Source organism: Protomyctophum parallelum (assembly GCF_964188405.1).
Source record: "Protomyctophum parallelum genome assembly, chromosome: 9".
NCBI lineage: Eukaryota > Metazoa > Chordata > Actinopteri > Myctophiformes > Myctophidae > Protomyctophum > Protomyctophum parallelum.
Genome location: NC_139706.1, coordinates 6631207 through 6657574, shown reverse-complemented (window position 1 = coordinate 6657574; position 26368 = coordinate 6631207). Strand labels below are relative to the sequence as shown.

At 44.5% G+C, this 26368-nt stretch overlaps 1 protein-coding gene across 1 annotated transcript in view; it reads left to right on the top strand.

The window, feature by feature from the left end:
* pde2a (phosphodiesterase 2A) overlaps window positions 1–26368 on the top strand; it is a 267443-nt gene that overhangs the window by 221415 nt on the left and 19660 nt on the right. The window contains exons 9-19 of the mRNA XM_083773654.1: window positions 250–306; window positions 5088–5161; window positions 5399–5440; window positions 9229–9297; window positions 9938–10068; window positions 13199–13310; window positions 15009–15048; window positions 20177–20240; window positions 20432–20513; window positions 20924–21098; window positions 24512–24624. Of these exons, the coding sequence (XP_083629780.1) occupies window positions 250–306; window positions 5088–5161; window positions 5399–5440; window positions 9229–9297; window positions 9938–10068; window positions 13199–13310; window positions 15009–15048; window positions 20177–20240; window positions 20432–20513; window positions 20924–21098; window positions 24512–24624 (959 nt within the window). The remainder of the gene's footprint in view (window positions 1–249; window positions 307–5087; window positions 5162–5398; window positions 5441–9228; window positions 9298–9937; window positions 10069–13198; window positions 13311–15008; window positions 15049–20176; window positions 20241–20431; window positions 20514–20923; window positions 21099–24511; window positions 24625–26368) is intronic.

Below are 26368 nucleotides of genomic sequence, written 5' to 3'. Positions count from 1 at the left end.
GGGAGGTATAGTTATATGAGGGGGTTGAGACATTGGGGAGGTATAGTTATATGAGGGTGTAGAGACATTGGGGAGGTATAGTTATATGAGGGTGTAGAGACATTGTGGAGGTATAGTTATATGAAGGTGTAGAGACATTGTGGAGGTATAGTTATATGAGGGGGTTGAGACATTGGGGAGGTATAGTTATATGAGGGTGTAGAGACCGTTGGCTATATCTGAAACACCTGTTCTAACTCTCTGTTTCAGGTGAGCTGTATGACCTCGACGCCACCTCGCTCCAGCTCAAAGTCATCAATTATGTAAGTGGCGCTTACATAATTCTCTCTCTCTCTCTCTCTCTACCGGTGTTAGCAGCTCAGCTGTTTATATCTATCTGCTCTTAACACTGTTAACCTCCATAACGACATCCCCCAATGGCGCCGACAGAGCACGCTTGATGGAATCAAGCGTAGCGATAGTTCACGGAGGGCAGAAGGCTATTAGTTCCCCTCAGTCATTCCCCCTAGTAATTGATTCTTTAAATCAGCTGCCTCTCTAGGCCACGCCCACATTCCCACAGTGCATTCCAGGCGGCCTACTTAAGCAGCCTCAGCTCACCACTCATTCTCCATGCTGAGCTGTCAAGCAGCTCGTGCGGCGTCTGCGTTAAAGTTTCCCTCACCTCCCGCGGCCTCTCCTCCCTGTAGTTCTTAGTCCAGGGGTTATGGGATATATTATTGTATTGTTTGCCAGCATTGTGTTGAATGATGCGTTGATGTGTTGTCTCTGTGTTTTGTTGTTTGATATCAGAGCTGTGTCTCGATGCACAGATAATCGGAGATATCAAATGTGACGTCAGACCTGTGTCTCGGTATACGCAGATCATCTGATATCACATGACCAGAGCCACACCCCCATACTAACATGCAATATCTTTGCAATGAATGGTTTATGGTCAATCTGAGCCGAAGTGTCTCGATGAATTAATCCTGATTCCTTTTCAATGAATCAATTGAGTTAATGTATTCAAGACATATATTATTTAACCACATTAGCCTCATATGCATTTCGGCCATTTGAAATTAGCTTGTAAAAAGAGCTTGTAGATCTGCTATTTTCAAAATATTTGTTATTCGAAACCTTGAAATGGGACATGTGCACAATGAGAACTTTTACTGTTTGTACTCTAAGTACATTTTGAAGCCAACACTTTTGCACTTTTACTCAGAATTCCGGACGTTCACTTTTATAACATCCACACTGCAGTATTGATACTTTATTTTACTTAACCCATTTTGGGGCGGGAACCCCTTTTGGTGTTAGCATTATGTTATGCTTTAGCTATTGAAAAATAGCAGATCTACAAGCTCGTAGGTTTGCTATTTTAGAAAAATCGAAGAACGACTGACACACAGAAACATAGCTTTTTCAGTAAACTGTCAGGATGTAGCAGACATTTTTAGAACCTGATCTCAGGTCAGTATACCAAAATGAGAATCACTGCTGCTGTAAGCTTTTCTATTATGGAATAATGCTTTCCAAAGCCATGTGCCCCGGGGGGCCCCGGGAGGCCTAACACTACCACACTGTATGATGTCTGAAGCCTCGACTTCATCTAATGCCCAATCCGTTTCCAGCCTCCGTATTGCTTCTTCATCCAATTGAGTCAACTTAGCGGTTATTGGTCCAGGCTGGCCGGACGTGCTGCTTGAGCTGTTACATGCTGAGAGAGAGAGAGAGAGAGAGAGAGAGAGATTGCTTGTGAACAACTCTCAGTTGAGTGCAAATAGCTGTGGGCATAGAGATATATAAGAAAGCTAGATGGCTCACCCGCGCTCTGGCCAGTGGAGAGCGAGGTTGCTGCCATCTCACCTCGGGGCAGCATAACATTGCGTGCGCTACCTGTTGCATATTGGATCGCTATACACCTGTGGGATCCTGCGTGTGCATTTAACCCATTCTGACCTGAGATCAGATTCACACGAGGTTTCCACTGGACGCACACACTGGTCTGATTAACCCATTCTGACCTGAGATCAGATTCTATAAAAATGTCAGTCGTTCTTCGATTTTTCAAAAAATAGCAGACCTACAAGCTCGTATCGCGCCACTCGGTGGCGCGATATGAGCTTGTAGATCTGCTATTTTTAAATAGCTAAAGCATAACATGATGCTAACACCAAAATGGGTGCCCGTTCAGAATGGGTTAACTCTCAGAGTGAACCAAATGGACCCTTATACGGATCCGTCCGGTTGCATTCATACACTCACACCGTCACTAATGGATTTATTTTACAAAATGGATTTCTGTTTTACGGCGTCTTATAACTCTGGCACACCTTTTATAGAATATGTCTCTGAAAGGTTGTGCTTCATGCCTATAGAGCGGCGCAGTCCCTCCCCCTTTCAGAACAACGAACGGCCCAGGAAATGAAAACGCAATGCATTTCCCCATAGGCAGTTTTTATTTAATTCATTTAAAGACCTTTTAAGCGTCGTACGAAGCCAACTCTTGTCGTGACACATCATGACAACACACACAATATTTTGGACCAAACAAATAATTACATAGAAGAAAAACAACAAAGAAAGTGTTGTAACCTGCCGTTTTTTTCCTACTTTCGAATTCTTTGTTTGGCCCGAAATATTGTGTCATGATTGTCATGATTTGTCATGACAAGAGTTGGCTTCGTACGACGCTTAAAAGGTCTTTAAATAAATTAAATAAAAACTGCTTATGGGGAAATGCATTGCGTTTTCATTTCCTGGGCCGTTCGTTGTTCTGAAAGGGGGAGGGACTGCGCCGCTCTATTGAGTGAAATGAATTGATCTCATATCAAATTAATGATATTCTGCAGCATGTCATATCCCACAGCGGTTGTTTATATAAGTCGATGTTGGAGGATTTTTTTAATAAGCTAGGGATTACTGTATCGTATTTTTAAATCATTTTTTAACGATTGGGCGTGATACACATTTTCATTACTAGAGGTTCTGGCCTACATTACACAAGTAAGACACGCAAACGCGGGAAGCAAACGCAGCTCGTAAATTGCAATAACAACAATTAGAATAAATTACGTACTTTTTTTCTCTTTTTAATTAGTCATTTTTTAAGTTTTCTACTGTGTGTGTGTGTGTGTGTGTGTGTGTGGTTGTTTGTGTGTGTGTGTGTGTGTGTGTGTGTGTGTGTGTGTGTGTGTGTGCTACAGCTGCGCCCTCTGGTGGCGGGCGGGTGGTGTCACAGCAGGACACAGACAGACACACAGACATGATCTGCAGGGTCTCATAGTTAGTGCTCAATGCGTTCGCAACTATAGCCCCCCCTGAGCCCCTCACACCTACTGTACCTACTGTACATGACACTATAGCCTGGTTTCCAACCTGATTAGCTGCGCTCCGTGATTTTGTTTTGTCACTTCGCTACACGCTGATTGGTCTGTGGCACGCGTTTGGACAAAAACACCAGTTTGACGTCATATCAATGCGCACTGCAAATGCAGCTACTGCTGTTGTCCCCTTATCATTCACTAAACTCTCCCCACACAGCTACTGCTGTTGTCCCCTTATCATTCACTAAACTCTCCCCACACAGCTACTGCTGTTGTCCCCTTATCATTCACTAAACTCTCCCCACACAGCTACTGCTGTTGTCCCCTTATCATTCACTAAACTCTCCCCACACAGCTTCTGCTGTTGTCCTGCGACGTCCCCTTATCATTCACTAAACTCTCCCCACACAGCTACTGCTGTTGTCCCCTTATCATTCACTAAACTCTCCCCACACAGCTACTGCTGTTGTCCTGCAACGTCCCCTTATCATTCACTAAACTCTCCCCACACAGCTACTGCTGTTCTGCGACGTCCCCTTATCATTCACTAAACTCTCCCCACACAGCTACTGCTGTTGACGTGCCCATATATGGAGAACTCTGTCTGTCTACCTGTGTCCCTTTTATGCCCAGATATTGAGACACAAGGTTCAAGGTACAAGGTTGTACTTTGTTACATCTTGTATGCAGGTACATGAGAGTAACTCTTTATTGTTACATCTTGTATGCATGTACATGAGAGTAACTCTGTATTGTTACAACTTGTGTATAGGTAAATGAGAATAACTCTTTATTGTTACATCTTGTGTATAGGTACAGTACACTAGTACGTCAGACTAAAACTTTAGCAAAGCATTCGTAAAAACTAAAACAGCATTAGTAAAAAGTAAAAACTATATCAAACCTGCTCTTAAAAACGTAAGAGAATTAGAAATCGAATTGACTAAACTAACTAAAACTAAACTATAATGAAAAATCCAAAACTATTATAACCTTGCACCGAGTTTGAATTCAATGGCCCAAACCACACTAAAGGGTCACCATGCAGAGTACTGTTTGGACCCAAGGACAGTGTTGGGGAAAGTTTTTTCTTTTTAATGAACTAGTTCAGTATATAGTTCAATCTTTGTTTTTTGAATGAACTCGTTCTATTCATAGTTCATCATTACAAATTGCACGGCTGAGAATGATTAGTTAATTTGTGTTGGATAAGGACTTATTGGTGGGCTTTCCACTAGATATTAAGGCCTGTTTAGGGTGTGTTTTAGCACCGGGGATTTCGCCTGGATGACTTTATGGAAACACTCACTCTTGAACGAAGTTGAACGTGAGCAAGTGACGTTCACACAACGCCAGGAATGAACGCGTTCACAATGACGTTCATCAGGCAGAAATACAATGTGTTCAGTTCAGTTCACGTTCACCCAAAAATATGAATGCGTTCATGAACGATCTGTTCTTTGAACGCGTTCGGGGTACAACACTGCCCAAGGAGTTGTGGCGTGTGTTTTGTCTGAAAGTGATTGCTTAGTTATAATAATGTCCAGCTGTGATCTCGACTTGTGTGACAGCAGTCACAGCAATGATTAATCTGTCTGTCTGTCTGTCTGTCTGTCTGTCTGTCTGGACAGACAGATTAGTCATCTGCTGTCGTCTGCTGTCTGTCTGTCTGTCTGTCTGTCTGTCTGTCTGTCTGTCTGTCCTGTCTGTCTGTCTCTGTCTCTGTCTCTGTCTCTGTCTCTGTCTCTGTATGTCTGTCTGTCTGTCTCACAGCTCAGCAGAAGACCAAGTCTCAGTGTTGCTGTCTCCTATTGGTGTCTGAGGATAACCAACAGCTCTTCTGTCAGGTCAGACGCACACGCACACGCACACACACACACACACACACACACACACACACACACACACACACACACACACACCCACACACACACACACACACACACACGCACACGCACACGCACACACAGATGAATTCTGTAGTAGCATGTTGCTTTTTCCACAGCAATAGAGACAGATAGAATAATTCACCCGTTGATCTTTACGTGACCTTTTGAATGACCTCTGACCTGTGTGGTTTTCAGGTGGTCGGAGACAAAGTCCTGGAGGAGGAGATCAGCTTCCCTGTGAGTACGCACACACACACACACGCACACACACACACACACACACACACACACACACACACACACACACACACACACAAATAAATAATCGGCCTTGACATAAAATCCCGAGTACACGGAACACCCAAAAGACCAACTGTACAAGGTTCAACTGTTCCACCTGTGATTCTGAATATTATTATAGAGATGCACGATATTACATTTTTGATATCGGTCGATAATATCGATATTGTTTGCAGGGGTCATATCGGCCGACACCGAGTTGAGAGTTCCTGAGCAAGTTAGTTTGATTCATGCATGTCTTTATTCATTCATTTATGAATTAATATATACCGTCCAATACAATACCTTTTTCCCCCATTCGTCCATTTGCTATATTTCACACAGGGCTGCATGTTTTATTTCCACTGGGTTGATTTCGCTGCCAGTTATTACAGTTGACCAAATCTATACATGTGTAATGAATGGCAATATCATTATTTCTGAAATGCGGCACCCCACATCTGGCAAGCAGCCTTACTTATTACTAGTCATGATGCTAAGTCTGTTCCAGCTAAGCTAACACAGCTTCCTCAATGTTTGACGAGTCTGAATGCATATGTACTAATATTAGCCCTACAAGCAGAACCAATGCTACTGAAGTTTCTGACATTTTTGACGACCCAGATAGCATGGGGTCCTATTCCAGCTCTACCCTGCCACCTGGTACGCGGACATAAATAAAACATAAACACTGTGAATACGGCCTGTCTGCGCTCTTTGAGGACATTTTTTTCGTAGTGAGGGCTTACCTATACATACCGCTGCGAATATCTCCTGTGGCGCGGAAGCCGTTAAGTATTTTTAATCTTGTTTGACCGATTTGGTCGCTTTGATTCTTCTTTTCCTTCCTTGTTTATTGACACCTCATTGTACCGCCTATCTGGCTAGCTAGTGGCGCTATAGCTATGACAGAGCAGATCAGAGGCAGGAACGTAGCCGGCACAAGCCAACCGCACATCGGAGGCGGTACAATGAACGGTAAATAAACAAGAAGAATCAAGCGACCAAATCGGTCAAACAAAGATAAAAAAATACTTAACGGCTTCCGCGCCACAGGAGATATTCGCAGCGGTATGTATAGGTACTTATAGTTCACAGATTCAGAAGCCCTCAAAGGAAAAGAAGCCGTCAAAGAGCGCAGATACGATGTTACAGAGCATATTTATGTCCGCGTTCCAACATTCCCATACGAAAATATAGATACGCACAGGGACCCTACATAAAGTGACATCCACATTTCAGAAAAGCTTTATGGAGGGTTCCGAGAGGGGGCTACTGTACAATAGGCTATGGGACCTCAGGGCTGTATATAATCCAGATATAATGAAACAATGGATTACCAGCTCAGTGGCTTTGTGGTTAGAGGTGTCCGCCCTGAGACTGGGAGGTCGGGGTTCGATCCCCGGCCGAGTCATACCAAAGACTCTAAAAATGGGACCCAGCGCCTCCCTGCTTGACACGTGGGAAGTGAGGACGCTGGCGTCGACTGTTCGCCGCTTCACCTCCCAATGTATGAATGAATGACCCATTGTAGCACTTTGAGTAGGCACGTAGTGCATAGAAAAGCGCTGTAAAAATGCAATTCATTATTCATTATTATAGGGCAGTGGTCCTCAACCAGTGGTCCTTGAGGGGGTTCCAGGTGGTCCCCATGCAGCTAAATGGAGAGTTGGTAACCAAATGGACCCTTATACATATTTAACTCGTAAAATGAAACATTCATTGTATACGCTCTCAAGAGTTAAAATATTGTTCAACATCTGCATTACCTAAGTGATGTCTGGGGGAGGGTTTTTTTTTTTATTCCTGCTGAAATGGCTAAAGCAAAGTGAAATAAATGAGCGTTGCGAGATAAAGACCCACACAATTCACAGCCCGGAGCCACTGGGGGGATGAGGAGAGTCTGTGTGTGTGTGTGTGTGTGTGTGTGTGTGTGTGTGTGTGTGTGTGCGTGTGTGTGCGTGCATGCGTGCGTGCGTGCGTGTGCGTGGCGTGTGGAGCGTTGGCGGAGCTGTTTTAGATTACTTTACATTCACAGTAAGTGAAAGGGGAATAATATTCGAGGGATTTGCGCCGATGGAGGATTTACTTTACCTCGACTAGAGATTTAATTTGATCATTCTGGTTCTCTGGATGGATGGATGGATGGAGGGGGTATTGGGTGGATGGAGGATTGGATGGAGGGAGGGAGGGATCGGTGGGTGGATGGATGGATGTAAGTAAGTAATTAGGTAAGTCAGTAAATTGTACTCATTCAGCACTTCTCACAGAGAAAACTCACAAAGTGCTTTTGGAGAATTGCCTGCAGTGCAGATTATAGTGTTTTGAGTTTGATCTTAAAAATGTCCACCGATCGGCTGGCAGATCTCAACACCTGCGGAAGAGAATTCCACAGTGTGGGCGCTGCAACCTGAAAGGCTCTGTCACCTTTTGTTTAGTTGGAACAGCGGGAAACAATGAACAGACCCTGATCCTTATACCGTCGGCGAGCTGTCAAAATCGTTAGCAAACAGCCCTCGGCGACGGCGACATTGGTTCCCATGGTGACGTGTCTACGCAGCGTGTGTCAAACATACCCCGTCGCACGTCAGCTAACTTGCCGATATTATCGCTTCATTCTTTACATGCACTGGACATGATCAGCAGTGGAAAAAAGGAATCTGTGTTATTCTGAAACCGTTTTAATAAACATATGACATGAGGTGTTAGTGTTATCTCTTCATACAGAGCATGCCAGCACATTACACATCGTAGGAGAGGTGATGGAGCAATCGGTGTAAATGTATGACAGCTATAATTTCAATAAACATGGTTATGACATGGCGTTGTAGACGCTATGCGTGTAAGTGTAGGTTCTGCCGTAGTGGAAAGGGCTGCGACGGAGAGCAGGTTTATGTATCGAGCACTGATCCATTTCCGGTTGCCGGAGCCGACTTCCGTAGCCGTCGTTCAAAATGACACATTGGTTGTTTAGTTTGAGATACGACTTTTTTTATTTGGATAAAAAAAGAATAAATGCTTTTCTCCTCTCCTGAACAGTTAGTCTTGTCTCTGCATCGAAGAGAGTCACAAATACTACTTGGCTTTGTCCGCGGCGTAACCGTCTTTAAATAAATAAATACCTTTTGAAATGTCGATGGGGAAAAATGCATTGGGAATCATTTCCTGGTCCTGGCGTCGTCATGAAAGGGGGCGGGACTGTGGCGCCCTATGGAATGCTATGGAATGCCACATCAATAATGATGGCATCTGTCTACATAACATGCTACATCATCAGTAAATTACATAAGTTGAGACTTAGCATAAGCCTGTAAGGTCGTCGAGGGCTGGCTATAGGGCAAGTGCTACGGTAAGTGCTGTGGGCTAAGATGGAGTCTCAAGAGGTGGGTTTTCAGACTACGGCGGAAGATTGAGTCTGCAGTTCTGACTGCAACGTGGAAGTTCATTCCATACTTTTGGAGCCAGATGGGAAAAGTGTCTAGGAAGTGTGGAGCGTTGTCCCGGCTGTTTTAGTGAAGGTTCTGCCGGCCTTTGAACATATGGGGTTGCCATATACCTTTGGTTGCTTTGAAGGCCAGCATCAGAGTTTTGTTTTTCTGTGCGGGTAGCGACCAGGAGCCAATGGAGGGAGCGGAGAAGGGTGGAGACATGTGGAAAATGTGGTTGGTGGATATCGCTCATCTCCTTCCATCTCACCTCTCGACCCCCCCCCCCCCCCCCCCCCCCCCCCCTCTCTCTCTCTCCAGCTGATGTTTGGGCGGTTCGGTCAGGTGGTTGAGAAGAAGCGGTCCATCTCTCTACTGGAAATGAGTGTGGTAAGGCACGCACGCACACACACACACACACACACACACACACACACACACACACACACACACACTACAGGACATGAGTGTGGTAAGGAAGGATCATCTCTGCTGTTCACATCATGCACTTAGTCCATCCCAGATGGTTTGCTCCTCATCGACACACACACACACACACACACACACACACACACACACACACAAACACACACAGCATGGTGGACATTCTTCAGTGTTGTCTTTCACTCTCTTCTGTCTGTCTGTCTGTCTGTCTGTCTGTCTGTCTGTCTGTCTGTCTGTCTGTCTGTCTGTCTGTGTCTGTCTGTCTGTCTGTTAATCTATCTGACTCTCTCTTTCTCTATCTCTGCCTCTCTCTCTCTACCTCTCTCTCTCTCTGCCTCTCTCTCTCTGCCTCTCTCTCTCTACTCTCTCTCTCTCTCTGCCTCTCTCTCTCTCTGCCTCTCTCTCTCTCTCTCTCTCTCTCTCTCTCTCTCTCTCTCTCTCTCTCTCTCTCTCTCTCTCTCTCTCTCTCTCTCTCTCTCTCTCTCTCCTCTCTCTCTCTCTCTCTCTCTCTCTCTCTCTCTCTCTCTCTCTACCTCTCTCTCTCTGCCTCTCTCTCTCTCTGCCCTCTGTGTCTCTCGTCCATCAGGAGGAGCGCAGACAGCTGTCCAGTATGCTGGCCTGTGAGATCTCGTCCATGCTGTGTGTTCCCGTGCCCAGCAGAGCCACCGGCCAGGTGGTGGCGCTAGCGTGCGTCTTCAACAAGCAGGGCGGTCAGAGGTGTGTGTGTGTGTGTGTGTGCGTGTGCGCGCCTGCATGCGCCTGCGTATATAGCAGTGCCATTTTACATATATATATATATATATATATATATATATATATAATCACACCTGTGTGAAGTGAGGGGAGCTAATATATTAAAGTCTAACTCATGATGCTATGATTTGGTGATGTAATGGCATTTAATGTTTGTGTTTGCGTTGGCGTTTTTAATGTTTGTTTAACTAAAAAACAAACATTAGACCTGTATATAGGAGCGCCCCTCGAATAATGTAAAATTACACTGCATGCTTTCCCTGTTTTAATCGCTTAAGGGAAGAGAACAATGCCCCGGGGTGCTTTCTAATGCCCCGAGGTGCGTTCTATGCACCAGCGGCGCGCTACACAATAAAACATTTGGACAAAAAAAAGGTAGTGTACAGCGCTACCGTAATGAGGTCTCTGTGCGGCGCGGGGAACATTGATCATGTGGATTAACCTATTCTGACCTGAGATCAGATTCATACGAGGTTTCCACTGGACACACACTGGTCTGATGAACCCATTCTGACCTGAGATCAGATTCTAAAAAATGTCAGTCGTTCTTCGATTTTTCTAAAATAGCAGACCTACAAGCTTCTATGCACCAGCGGCGCGCTACACAATAAAACATTTGGACAAAAAAAAGGTAGTGTACAGCGCTACCGTAATGAGGTCTCTGTGCGGCGCGGGGAACATTGATCATGTGGATTAACGTGGCGATGCAGACACAGCATAATGATGTTGATGATGATGATGACGGCGGAGAGGAAAGGACATTCTATGCAACCCATGCAGTCGAGGATAAAGCCATCAAGGGATAATTTATAGAGATAATATTTCCGGCTATTTCTTTATCCCATTTTGGGCGGGAACCCCTTTTGGTGGTATTTGGAATCATTATGTCATACTTTAGCTGTTGAAAAATAGCAGATCTACAATTTTGTAGGTCTGCTTTTTTTTATCCTGAAAATGTGGTGCAAATCTTTCAGAGCGAACGTTTTTGACTCAAAACCTTGCTTCTGGGGAGTCCCTGGAACAACATATTTTCAGATGGGGGTCAATTTTATATAGAATTTCTGGGGTCCGCCTTGACATGAAATAGTTTGAGAACCTGACATAGAACCTGACATAGAAAAATAGGTATTTTCAGAAAAACTGTCATGATTTAGAAGCAGTGCCGTCTCTAGCAGGGGGGGCATTGGGGGGCATTGCCCACCCAGATTGGATTTTGGATCTGGAGACGGCACTGTTTAGAAGACATTTTGTGGAATGGTCCTCCTAGGAGACGGCTCTGTTTAGAAGACATTTTGTGGAATGGTCCTCAGGTCTAAACGGGTTATGCAGCCAGCAGCAGAAATGCCTGCCATCTCAGAGCAGGGGAGGACTATATATTATCCAATTCATTTCAATTCAACAGAGCTTTATTGTACAATACAATAAAAAATAGTTGAAAATGGGGGAAGTGTATAGAGTTGGAGGGGGTACTGCATTTTGTAAACAGAGCTATGTCACATTGCATCGTTATATTATACATGTTATGACAGGGTATAAAGCTTTTTTCTTTTCTTTTTTTTACAAATAGCAGCAATTCTTTGCAGTCACTTTGGGGCAAAGGGCAGCATTTTAAATAGTATACAGGAAAAACTCAGATTTAAGATCTGTTTAAAGGTCACACACACACACACACACACACACACACACACACAACTAGAAATATTACTTTTTCTTTTAATCCACTTTAATTATTTGAAATTAGGATGCATTGTTATAGTTAAAGCTAGCCAGCGGCACATGAAGTAATTAGAATCAGCCTCGTCTCACCAGCTGCAACGATGAAAGTGATGAACACAATAATTACAGTCCAATTACCTTAATTTATAAATTATAACCCATTGAGACCGGATTCTATACAAATGTCTTCTTAAATCGTTAGAACAGTTTTCTGAAAAACCCATGTTTCTATATGTCCAGTGGTTCTCAACTTTTTCACGTCAAGGACCCCCAGAATTATATGTGTTCGGCCGCTAAACCCCATCTCACAATATGATGTTCCAGCAGGGACCCCCCAGGGACCCCCCCAGGGACCCCCCAGGGACCCCGGGCCCACAAGCAAAGATTTCAGTTAAAAACGTCTGCTGTGAAAAGATATTCTGTCGTATTTCAATGGCTCTGGTGCCCTCGAGCATTCACAGTCAAACACCATGCAGGTGTACTAATTATCATCTCTGCATGTACAGTAACTGTCATATTCAGCCATTGGAAACGTCTTGTAATGGTGTTCTTTTGTCTTGTCCCCTCGGGGGATATTCGTCTTCACAGTTTGTTCCAACAGAAGAAGAAAACCCACATTTAATTTACCATAATAGCGTGCGACACCATAACACCAAGACAATACATCTCCAGGCTCCATGTAGCCTATATACACAGAACCAGTGGTGGAGAGTAACTTATTGTACTACTACTTATTGACTTATATTCACTTAATTTTGCCTTTTTCTTTTTTCATTGACAGTAGGGTTGACAGAAAACGGGGAGAGAGAAGCGGGGGGGGGGGGGGGGGGGGTGGGGGGGGGGGACCGCTAGGCCGCCCCGGGCCTGTCATTCATATCATTGTGAATAAAAGTATTTGTACAAATAATTGGGTAACACTGCAGCTCTAACAAGGCCACTATTGTAAAAGAGACTGTTGCACCATTTAGTATAGTTCAACGTTGTGTGAAATGCATGCTTTTCAGTCCAATAATCCAAACGCATGCTCGATATATTATTAGTTATGCATTTATAATAGGGCAGTGCACTGCCGACCAGAGGTGTGCCACTGATGCCCTCTGCTGGCGAGGAAACTGCACGTCGGTTCTGTACACAGTGGTTCCATCATCTGTGTGTGGCTGTGCACTGTGACACTTACACAGACATTCACTGTGAAATTAATTCATCTGATCTACAACCTCACAACTCATGTGTGATGTGACGACTGTGAGCTTTTCGATCGGATACATTGGTACAACATAGTATAAAATAGGGTTTCAGTGGGTCTAACCACCTCTGTGTGTGCATGCGTGCGTGTGTGTGTGTGTGTGTGTGTGTGTGTGTGTGTGCTCCTCTCCAGACACACCCAGGCAGACGAGCATTTGATCCAGCATTGTTTCTGCTACACCTCCACTGTGCTCACCTCAACGCTGGCCTTCCAGAAAGAACAGAAACTCAAAGTGGAGTGCCAGGTAACGCACGCACACACACACGCACGCACGCACATACACACCAGACCTTGACCCTGTGGTTAGAGTGTCCTCCCTGAGACTGGGAGGTCGGGGGTTCGATATCCGGCCGGGTCATATACCAAAGACTGTAACAATGGGACCTACCTGCCTGGCACTCAGCATCAATGGGTTGGATTGGGGGGTCAGTCCCTGCGCCTTGGTCTGCCCGGAGGTCTCCTCCCAGTGCGACGTGCATCGAGGACCTCCCTAGGGAGACGCTCGAGAGGCATCCTAACCAGATGCCTGAACCACCTACAGTAAGCTACAGTATAAAAGCCTTGGTGTGGCGTATGAATTCGACACATTTCTTCAAGTACTTCTTGGAATAGTTTGTTTGGTATATCCATCTTTTATTCCAACTCGTAGCGAGACTAAAAACAAACATCGCGGACCGTAACTCTCTTGGGAAGGGACCCAAACAATGCGACGGTGTGTTATTTATATTATTTTCACCTGGTCTAAACCACGCCTAGACCGGATCACACAGCGATATAGTAACCTGGTTAGGTCCTTGCTGACGCTGGCTCCACCCTCAGCCCCATCCTTCTGTCATTCCAGGAAGAACTCAGCACCAGCCAGGTAACGCCGAACAAACAGGAATGAATTAATAGAACTTTAACTATAACCATCAAACCAAGTAAAACGAGTGATGTGCAATACTCAACAAACGATACTAAAACAAAACAAACCAGTTGGGTTTTATGCCTTTTTGAAGTGACTGCAGATGAAAACTAACTGGAAAAGTGTGCTCCTCGATCGGATCGCATATCTCCGCCAGGCTGGGTTGGCTAGCCCAGGTCTCTGTAAGTCGTGGTCATCAGGGTTGTGAGGAAGCTTTTCACATTCATGACAATTCTGAATGATGCAAGTTTTCCACATGACTCCAAAGGTGATGACGTGTACACTGGTCTGAGTTTTTGGATAAAATCGGCTGTGTCTGAGAGATGTACACAGCCACACGGATCTACACACACACACGCACATGCACACACACACACACACACACACACACACACACACACACACACACACACACACACACACACACACACACACACACGGACAAGGGTGAAAACGTAATCTCAGTGGTGGAAAAAGTACAGTGTTTTACTTAAGTAGAGGTATCAATACTGTAATGTACAATTTTTGCCTCTGAAATGTAGGCCTGGTGGAGCAGCAGAATTTTTTTGACACAAAGTACAACTACCTCAAAATGTTACTCACAGTAAGTACAGTTACTTAAGTAAATGTACTTGGTTACCTTCCACCACTGCCTAATCTCCGCCTCCCTGCTTGGTGGAAATAACTGAACAAGTGGTGTGTGTGCGTCGGTGTGTGTGTGTGTGTGTGTGTGTGTGTGTGTGTGTGTGTGTGTGTGTGTGTGTGTGTGTGTGTGTGTGTGTGTGTGTGTGTGTGTGTGTGTGTGTGTGTGTGTGTGTGTGTGTGTGGTTGTGTGTGTGTGTGTGTGTGTGTGTGTGTGTGTGTGTGTGTGCGTGTGCGTGTGCGTGTGTTTGAGTGAGCACTGCAGGCTGAACTTTAATGTGTGGCAATGGTCTGGGCCATCACTCACTCGCACACACACACACACACACACACACACACACACCGTGTTGTTACAGGAGCTCTTCAATTGCACTCTCGCTCTGCTTTTCTCCGTAGGCACTCTTACAAGTTGCCAAGAATCTCTTCACACACTTAGGTGAGTCTCTCTCTCTCTCTCTCTCTCTCTCTCTCTCTCTCTCTCTCTCTCTCTCTCTCTCTCTCCCTCTCCGCCCATACCTCTCTGTCTCTCGCCCTCCATCTGTTTTTGTATATGATATCGTCTGTTGTCGGGAGGGAAACCTCACATGTCCAAAACTGTTATAGATTCCTGGATTCAAATTAAAAAACAAGAAAAAGAAAAGCAGCAGATCTACAAGCTCTTGTGGATCTGCTACTTTTGATGCATCTGTTTAATAATTTATTTATTATTTGGGACTCCGTTGTTTGTCTGTAACGAAAGCTTTCACCTGGAGCTCCATATATGGAGACAACCTGGAGCTCCATATATGGAGACAACAGTGACATCCAGCACAGACATCAGGCTAATGTATAAATGTCATATATGGGTATGCACGGCTGTCATTGTGACACACACCCAGTAAAACCTTATATAAGAAGAATCTGAAGAGGTTTAGGAGGATCTAGCAGCAACCTGCGTAGTCTTGTCGTGGAGAGATTCCACAGCCTTCAGCATGAGACAGAATATCTGGCCTCACAACGCAGATATATGTGACCAGTGCCAGTAATTTGAACCACAAGTCGCCAACTCTGTTATGTCACTATAGGACCAAATAGATTATTTCTTTTTTTTTGGTGTTTTTCGTTTTTAGCCACATTAAAACAGTTGGAATGTTAAAGAATGTTTTTATTCCATCAGAAAGTCGTTTTAGTGTCATTAAGTCGTTGTATTTACATTGCAAAAATGTCTCTATAAGTACAGTTTATTTGCCGTATTTTGGGGGTGTGAACATTCCTGCACGTATTTACATAGAGTCGTTTCGATTGGCCATAGCTATCTTTGTTCTCCAGTTACAGTAGCCGTGTGTTTGTGACAATAGTCAATAAATAGCCTACAACATCAGCATTTTTGTTAACTTGATATGATGCTGTTGGATGTTGTAATAAAAGTATAAATTAACTGATTTACCCGTCGTCCACTGAAGAAAAAGTTGCTGTTTGTTTGTGGTCTCCACACGGACCACACGCATTCTGACGATTGTGTTAGTTGTAAATCCATTCTTCTGCCCTTTATTTCAGTGCACACATGTGCATGTTTAGCACTGTGTTTTAATCTCTGTAACTTTATTACCGTTGGATGCAGCTGCCTGATGATCAATAGCCTACATGAATTAATAACATCGTGCGTGATCGCGCGTCGCGGTAAAATCCGTCTTTTATATAATTTGATCCATCCATGACATCCATGCGTGATCGCGCGTCGCGGTGAAATCCGTCTTTAATATAATTTGATCAATCTGTGACATTGTTGTTCAAATATTGAATGAGAAGACATAGTGTAGTACTTCAAAGTGGAAGCATCATAACACACGTCTAAGGTATTTTTTCCCCTGACTTTCTGTTGGTAAGGTTTTGACTCTTTCACATCAGTGCACGGCTGATTCAAGCCATGCATTTAGGGGTAAAAAGGTACCTTTGTACATATTAATAATGTAATGTAAACATACAGCATTTTTAAATTTAGCAATTAAAAACATGGGTCTAAAACTACAAGTAACTCCATGGAATAAATTATAGCCTACTTGCAGTGTTAGCGGCAAGTAGTTTTACTCTACATGTAATTATTTGAAAACTCAATTAGCCTACTAGTTATTTTTTAGATTGTATTATTACAAAACATACACTAAACAACGTCCGTCCTATATTTCTATATTGCAATATTGATACATTATCATCTCTATTTATTCTTATTCTAAGAGTTCTAGATGACCTTCTGGCTTCTTTTACTAAGTGTCCACTCAAGTCATTCTGTGCAGTTGACAGTGTGGAGTGGTTAGAGGATGGGGGGAGTGTTTATGCAAGTATCTAGGGGTGGAGACAAGTGACCATTGTCACACCCATTCCTTGGCTCAGAGATGCTAAATAATTTGAAATCTTAGAACGGCTAATTCTGTACTTTGGTGTTTACAGTTAAACAAGTTTCAAATGGTCATATCTTCTTCATTTCCCCCCCAATTTCAATGAGCAATACATCATATGAAAGGTTACAGTGTGCAGTTTCATAATATGTAAAGAACTGAAAAATGACCATGGCCCCCTTGTGTATTAAACCACTGGCACTGGTCACATATCGTCGCGTAAGAGGTTTCGGCATCCGGGTTAAGTTCTAATCGGACACCACTGTGGCGGGTCCTAGCCCAGGCAACCAGCACTAGTTTGAGTTAGTATTTTATACGGCCCTATGTAAGAATCTGACCTGATATACAGAGTGAGCGATGTTCCGCTGGACGGCACATCTGAACGAAAGGACCAAACGCATACCGCTGTGCTGCCGTCGCAGTGAAGCACGAGGTGTTCGCCTTTGGAGGAGGTCGTGATGGAAACCGTGGTCGGATGGATGTGAGCGTCTTCAACACAGTGTCTCTGCGCTGGACGACGTTGAAGTACTGGAACATGATTTATTCATTGGATGTGGACACCCATCTGTGGGTCAGAAGAACCAAGGCTTCTGGGACTGTTCCAGAAGAGACGTGCAACCTCTCAGCTTGTGTCCTGGGGAAGGTCATGTATGTCTATGGACGCTTATGGCATCCAAAGCTTGGCTGCAAAGACGTGTACAAGTTGGACACCAGCACAATGGTCTGGACTCCCATTAACACCGGAGGAACTCCACCACATGCCTCATCACGTCACTGCCACCATCATTGGGACGAAGATGTTTGTATTTGGGGGCTATTTAAGGTCTGCGGTCTCCGACAACAACATCGGTGTGTTTGACACTGACACCAGCTTCTGGCTGAGAACACCTTCTGCCCAGCTGCTTCAAGAAGGACAGCACGGTCACGCAGCATTTGTCTACAATGGAGAGCTGTACATAATATGGTGGTCATGCCCGGAAACCAAACATCCGAGGATCTGTGGAAATTCAATCTAGAGGCCTTCTCCGCATGGAAGAAGGTCGAGCACAAGGGAAAACCCCCACGTCAGACGCATTTGACGTGCTGCTGCATGGTGGGAGATTGACGTGTCATTCTCCTTTATAGTTCGCACTACCTTGCAGGAGGACCTGTTTATCTTAGACCTAAGTCCTAGTCTGAAGACCTCATGCAAGTTGGAAGTTATTCAGTACGGTCTGAATTGGTCGGAACTCAGGCGCGACATCAGGCAAGAACTGCAGTAGTCAAGAAATCAGTCAGAAAAAATAAAATAAATCTAGGCAATCTAAAATCCCCCGTATGGGGATTACAATGCAAATAAAAAGTACATGAACCTGTGCCCTCTACCGATATTGACATCAGACGTTGGTGCTCTATGGTGTTTTTGTAGACTGTGTCGCTCGACAAAGCCGGTTGCACCGTGGTGGATTTGCTGTAAACTTCAGATAATGACACGCCTAGACTAGACTAGACTACTCTTTTTTTTTGAGGGGCGCTAGCCTCTCCTATGTCCATCTTTTTGGTGTGTATGCACAGACTTTGTCCTACACAAACATTCAATTCCCATTGACAATGAATGACAAGAATTTTATACGTCATAGTGTACATTTGATATAGTCATAGTCAAATTACGTCAAATGTAAAAGTACAAACACAAACATTGTTGACGAAGGTGAGGCCTCAAATTGTGATTGGCCAGAATGAGATGATGTATGATGAGATGAGCTTGTAGATCTGCTATTTTCAGCATGCAAACCAAGAGTATAATGACTTATACCGGATCTCTTGTCCACTAGTCCTTTCCTAACATTTCAGTCACTAGAAGTGACTAGAAGTCACTTCTAGTACTAGTCGTTTAACTATACCTATTATTTAGTTAAAAAAACTTAAAAAAGGTTGTATGATATTTGTACATTTAAAAAACTGTGTACATTGGTGACTATAATCTAGCATTCTATCTGATCTTGAGGCCTACAAAAGCAAGGTTGACTAGTGGATTTACTAGTCGACTAGTTGAATAGTCGACTAGTTGCTTAAAGCCCAAGCGTGCCCCATGGAGTTTGGAGAGCATGTACAATTTACAATTTACAATTTAGGCATTTAGCAGACGCTCTTAATCCAGAGCGACATACATTTAAGCAAGAACAAAAGCATGGGAATACATCACATAAAAGCATTTATCATGAAACATGCGTAAGCTAAGAAAGTAACAGTGGAATATCTATATAATGAAACTATACATACACTATACATATAAACTATACATATTTACTAAATGGTAAATGGTAAATGGTGCATTTATATAGCGCCTTTATCCAAGGCGCTTTACATAGATTGTGCATTACATTCACCCATTCATACACCGATTGCGGCGGAAGCCATGCAAGGTACCAACCAGCACATCGGGAGCAATTTGGGGTTCAGAGTCTTGCCCAAGGACACTTCGACATGTAGACAGGAGGAGCCGGGATTCGAACCGCCGACCCATGGATCATTGGACGACCTGCTCTACCTCCTGAGCCACAGTCGCCCACTACTATGCTATACATATGTACTATGGCGTGCTATGACTATATACAATACAATTATAGTGCTGTCTACATAACATGCTATAAGTTTGTGTCAAATGCTATCTAAGCCAACAGAAATGCTATCTAAGGGGTTAGGCTAAGTGCTATGGGCCATGATGGAGTCTGAAAAGGTGGGTTTTCAGACTACGGCAGAAGATTGGGAGTGATGCTGCAGTTCTGACTGCAATGGGAAGTGCATTCCACAGTTTTGGAGCCAGAAGGGAGAAGAGTTTGGGACGTGTGGAGCGTTGTCCCGGCGTTTTTAGTGAGGGTACTTCCAGTTTCCCTGCGTTGGGATATATGTACGGATATATTATATTATTATATATATATGGCCAATGATGGGAGAAGCGTCAGATAATTGGCCTCAGACTAAATGTCTCCCTCGTGGGCCGTGTGGACCCGTAGAGGGTCAGGATCAATGACGGACCATTAAACTGATCACTAATGGAGCACAATGAATGGCCATAAAGATGTTCTATATGGACTAACAATGTGAACCCCATGACCTGCAAATGTAACACTGACTGAGTGAATCCACTGGGACATACATTACACTGAACTCTCTCTGTCTCTCTCTCTCTCTCTCTCTCTCTCTTAGATGATGTGTCAGTGCTGCTGCAGGAGATAATAGTGGAGGCCAGGAACCTCAGCGATGCAGAAATGTAAGATCTGTCCTCGAATGATCCCGTATGAGAGAGAGAGAGAGATTGGTGGAATTTATCAAAGCATGAAGTAGCGAAAATCAACAAACTGTGTGTGTGTGTGTGGGGTGTGTGTGTGTGTGTGTGTGTGTGTGTGTGTGTGTGTGTGTGTGTGTGTGTGTGTGTGCGCGCGCGCGCGTGCATGATTTCAGCTGCTCTGTGTTCCTATTGGATCGATTCACCCATGAGTTGGTGGCCAAGGTGTTTGATGGTGTTTGCTTGGTTGATGAGGAGGTACAGTACACTCGCACACGTACAAACACGCACGCACACGCAGTTCTGGACACAATGATTCCAGCATCTGTGTGTGTGTGTGTGTGTGTGTGTGTGTGTGTGTGTGTGTGTGTACACTGTATGCGCTGCAGTGAAACACACACAGACGCACGCACACACACACACTTCACTCACTCACTCACTCAGACTAAATTGTTTATACATATTATGGATCGCCATCTTCCATTATTAAAGAGATGAATATAACTGTGCGTGTGCGTTCGTGTGTGTGTGTGTGTGTTTGTGTGTGCCTGCGTGTGCGTGCCTCCGTGCGTGTGTGCCTGCGTGTGCGCCTGTGTGTGTGTGTGCGTGCCTCCGTGTGTGCGTGCGTGTGTGTATCTGCTTGCATACGTGCGTGTGCGTGTGCACAGAAGGAGTTCCGTATCCCGGCTGACCAGGGCATCGCGGGCCACGTGGCTACCACGGGTCAGATCCTCAACATCAAGGACGCGTACTCCCACCCGCTGTTCTACCGCGGGGTGGACGACAGCACCGGCTTCAAGACGCGCAACATCCTCTGTTTCCCCATCAAGGACGAGAACAACGGTACGAAGGTTCCTACCTATACCGCTCTCACTCACACACACACACTCACGCTGCTGCACAGGGGCGGCCTTAGGAATCTGGAGGCCCGTTTCAAGACCAAATATGAGGCCTCCATATATACCTACATCATTATTTTGTTGATACAGCCGCATTGATACAAATAGTTTGACTGTTCAATATCACACGCAGACATTACTCTCGACAATTAGCACCAACACCTCCTCTCCTCATCCTGTCGTCCCGTCACAATTAAAGTGTCTCCCCTTTACCTCCCAATGCTGCACATTTTACCCAGGTTATTAACATAAAATAGGTGTAACTTGACCTTGTGGGAGAGAGCAAGGCAGTGATTGAGCGAGATAGAGAGGGCCAAGAGTGGCGGGGGTTGACTGACGCCTGACGTTCAGTTGGAGCTTGGAGGCCCCCCTGAGGGTGGAGGCCCGTTTCAATTGAAACTGGTGAAACATAGCTAAGGCCTCCTATGAGTCACGCACACACACACACACACACACACACACACACACACACACACACACACAGCTACAAACCGGCCAGGTGTGGCCATGCTACATCGTGTTGCTCAAGCCACACAGCGAGCCGTATAGATGACAAGGCCATAGCGGGTCAAATAGCACAGGGAGACGGTTCATTGTAAGAGAACGGGAGTGGGAAACAGAGCAACGAAAACCTTGACACTGATTGATTGGCGCTTTCCCCGTCCCAGCGGAGTGGATGAAAGTAGTTTGTGGCCAAAGCGAACAGCTGTGATTCACATGAGAGCCATGTCTGTCTGTCTGTCTGCCTGTCACGCTGCAAAGGACACGTGTCGGCTATACCTGAGAGTGACTCGTAGCCTGTCACGACGGCGGACATGAGGAATCGGCGTGATGTGCAACCTTTTCACGGCTGTCTCTGCCGGGCTTTGTCCTCGTCACGACAGCTTTGGGGCTGTGGGGGAAGCTGAGTGACCGCAGAGAGTTGATGTCACGGTGATGTAGTTTCAGAAGACACCGTTCCGCACCACTGGACCATACGTCCTACCACTCAATTTTCTGTTTCATGGCTGCTGCTCTTATCTCTTCCCTTCCCTTCCCTTCCCTTCCCCCGGCTTTCTCTCTCCATCCGTCTATCTCATTGCCACTTTACATCTTGCCCATTTTCTAGCTTTCCTCCTCCTGCCTATCACTCTCTCTCTCTCTCTCTCTCTCCTTCTCTCCTTCATTCTAAGGGCTGATTCATACTCCTATTTTAGAGATGAATAAAAGTCGGTTCGGCTCTGTAGAGCCTACAATGTGACGTCATTTGAGGTTCGGGGGGGGCGGGTACCGTCCTAAAGTCGTCTCTTCGGTGCTACTGAAAATTTCTGACGAGCCGAAATCTTTTCGGCACTACAGCGCCGAAACAGCGGTAAAATAGGAGTATGAATCGGCCCTAACCCCCCCCTTCTTTCTCTCTCTCCCTTCTGCAGTGCTGCACGGTTCTTGCTAAAATGTGAATCTCCATTTTCATCCACAAGAATTGAGATCACGATTCTCATTTCCTTCCACGGAAATATGTATTGTCTTTAGTCTGTAGTTGTCTGAACAGTACTACATTCAAAATGTGGCACCTGGCGCCAACTACTGTGGCTTTAAACAGAGAACATCGGGTACTACCTGTGCCATGTCGAGATGTCTCTACATTGGGTACTACCTGTGCCATGTCGAGATGTCTCTACATTGGGTACTACCTGTGCCAGTGTCGAGAATACCATCATCCGTTGATTCTATTAATCCAGAATGAATACCCTTATATCAATATCTCACGAGTAGTAGCTTCTCCGTCGCTATAGGCCTACGGTTCCCAAAGTGGGGTCCGGGGACCCCTAGGGGGTCCCCAGCTAAATTATAGTTTGGAACCAAATGGACCATTACGGGTCTGTAACTCTAAGTTAAATTAATATTGATTTTACAATATGTGACCAGATTTGACTGAGGGGCTGCCATTGTGCAGCCTCCAGATTCTCACCAGAGGATAAAAACATACTAGAGCATTGTCTGAAATAAATGTCAGAGCTGAAATCGACGTGTAAATATGAAATAAATGCTTAAACATGTAGCTAGGTGTAATGTTAGAGTCCACAGAAGTGAACCTTTCAAGCCTCAACTCACTGTTTTCTGCAAGACATTACTCTATAAGCCAAAACCTGGTGGGTCAAACTGAACAACCAATATGTCAATTTGAAGCTATGATTCCCTGCTTTCATGTGATATTAAAAAAATACATATGACCAATGGCAGCCCCTCAGTCACATTTGATCACAATAAATTGGGGGTCCCAGAGATAGAAATGCCATTAAAATGGGGGACTAATTGAACAGGTTGATAATCACTGCTGGAGCCATAAAGGTCTTCTCTCATGGGGGTCCCTGGCATATTCATTTCAAAAGGGGGTCTGCAGGCTATTTAGTGTCAATTTGGGGATCCTTGACATGAAACAGTTTCGTGACCACGCTTGCTTCCGCGGTGTGACCTCATCGAAATGATTCAGCTCCGTCCACATACATTATAGGCACGACCTTTAGCAGCGTTTTTATTGGAATTGAGGCTCAGATTGAGGTAACTAGAGCGGTGCATGCCCGTTGGGCACTGGCCTACTTGGAACGATGCAAGTTAGAAATGCATGCCCCACCCAGTTGTTAAGTGTGTGTCCCTTTTATGCCCATATATGGAGTTATTTGTCAGGCATGCCCAAATATGGAGTCTATGCAGATCAGGTGTGATCAATTGGCTAATTTGGGCCCTGTCCAGATCCCGGGCAGAGGCTTTTTTGTTGGTTCTGGACAACCGTGGGGGTGCCCGTACTTGGAACGATGCAAGTTGGAAATGCACGTCCCACCCAGTTATGTCTGTGTCCCTTGTATGCCCATATATGGAGTTCTATGTCAGGCATGCCCAAATTTGGAGTCTGTGTAATGTCAGAACAGGCTCCATATATGGGGATATAGGGGTGATCAGGTCCAGAGCCCGGGAAGGCTATTTTGCCGGTTCTGGACAACTGGCTATCTGCCGGCCCCTCGACACCGGGCACTGCACTCCCTGTGGTGGTGTGGATTGTGTGTCGAATTGGAAGTCGGTGGAGCGAACGGTTCTCGAGTTACGTGGATTACAGACGTACACACTTATGTACGTACTTGGTGCAGAAACCCGTCCACCAGTGACATCATCGATGGGGAATCTAAGCTAATATAAACTGCTGTCGTTGCAACAACTCAGCAATTTATTTAAATGTAATGGCATTAATGTTAGTCGCTTTATATGAACAGTTTCACCGATACACACAATGATTTGTATTCCTTAAGGTGGTTGTATTCCATCCGCAATCTCTCTCTCCCTCTCTCTCTCTCTCTCTCTCTCTCTCTCTCACTCTCTCAGAGGTGATCGGCGTGGCGGAGTTGGTCAACAAAACCAACGGGCCGTGGTTCAACCGTTTCGACGAGGACCTGGCAACCGCCTTCTCCATCTACTGTGGCATCAGCATCGCCCACGTGAGTCTGGTGGAAAGTAACCAAGTACCTTTACTCAAGTACTATTCTTAAGTACAAATTTGCAGGGGCGGCCTTAAGGATCGGGAGGCCCCGTTCATGACGTCATAATTCCAATAATTAATAAATAAATAAAAACTTGTCAGTGTGTATTATCGGACTTGAAAGCATGAACAGCATACACAGCCAAGTAGAAAATACACAAACGCAGCTTGCTTGATTAAACAATGTTTTACTTTAAGGCATAACTGGAAGGCTGCATAGGCTATACAATGATGCAATCGCAACTGTCAGCGCTGCTAGTGCAGTGAGTGCACACACTGGGAAGTGGGAACAATTACAACCAAACAACACACTATACTACTACTACTATTTATTTAAAAAAATAAAATAAAATAAATATATATATATATATATATATATATTATTATGTTTTATTTTTATTTTTTTTGGTGGGGGAGGCCCCTGGAGACTATATGTTTCAATTGAAACGATTGAAACATATATAAGGCCGCCACTGACAATTTGTATGTGTTTGTACTTTACTTGAGTATTTCCAATTTCAAATACCTTTACTTCTACTCCACTACACCTCGGAACCAAATATTGTGCTTTATACTCCACTACAATTATTGGAAGACTTTAGTTTCTAGTTACTTTGGAGATTTTGATTATCATTAGAGGACACACATTAACCCTTTGCACATTTCAGTCATTTGAAAATAGACTTTTGGCCCAACTGCATTTTGAAATCCTCCTTGAATTTACTTGCAGCAGAATATTTCTATACGGCGGTATTGCTACTTTTACTTAAGTGAAACACGTGAGTACGTGAGTACTCTCTCTCTTTCCCCTCTGTGAGATTCATCTTCCAAGATGTCGGTGCTGTGACCGATGGCATGATTATACAGCGCCTCCTCCCATAAGTGATTACAGTACAGGCCCTCCCATATAATATACTGCACTTTATATTACCACAGATAACAGTGATGTATTTCCCCCCCAGCAGAGGAGCTGTACACTATAGGCTTGCAGCAGCAGCAGCGACACTGACCTTGCGTCAAAAACATCTTCAAAATGGAACAAAGAAAAGTCAACAATGTTGTTATCAAGTGTTTTTTACCGCCAGACCTTCCCTTCTATCTTTACCCATACATACTCCCACATTAATTCAAGAAGCTTTGTACTGTATTATCCAAAGGTTATATTCACAGACTCTATGGAAAGATTATGCGACACTAAAAGACTTGAAAGACTATACAGTGCTGGCACCTCATTCGTCATACTAACTGTAGAGGAGTTGGGAAATACTTTGGAAAGACTTTTGAAAGGACTCGTCTAAAGGACAATATTCAAGATTTAGCAAAGACTGGGCATTTTGCATGGTCACTAATCTTATCTATATCTATAAATGCACCATGTCTCTGTCTGTTGCCGTCTAATTACAATGTGGAGCGTGCATGAGAGATGGAGAGAGAGAGAGAGAGAGAGGTCTGCTAATTCCCCCACACAGAAACTCTGTCATTTCTCGACCGTTTCCGGGTGTTTACCGAGTTTAACCCATTCTGACCGGAGATCAGATTCATACGAGGTTTCCACTGGACACACACTGGTCTGATCAACCCATTCTGACCTGAGATCAGATTCTAGAAATGTCAGTCATTCTTCGATTTTTCAAAAATAGCAGACCTACAAGCTCGTATCGCGCCACTCGGTGGCGCGATATGAGCTTGTAGATCTGCTATTT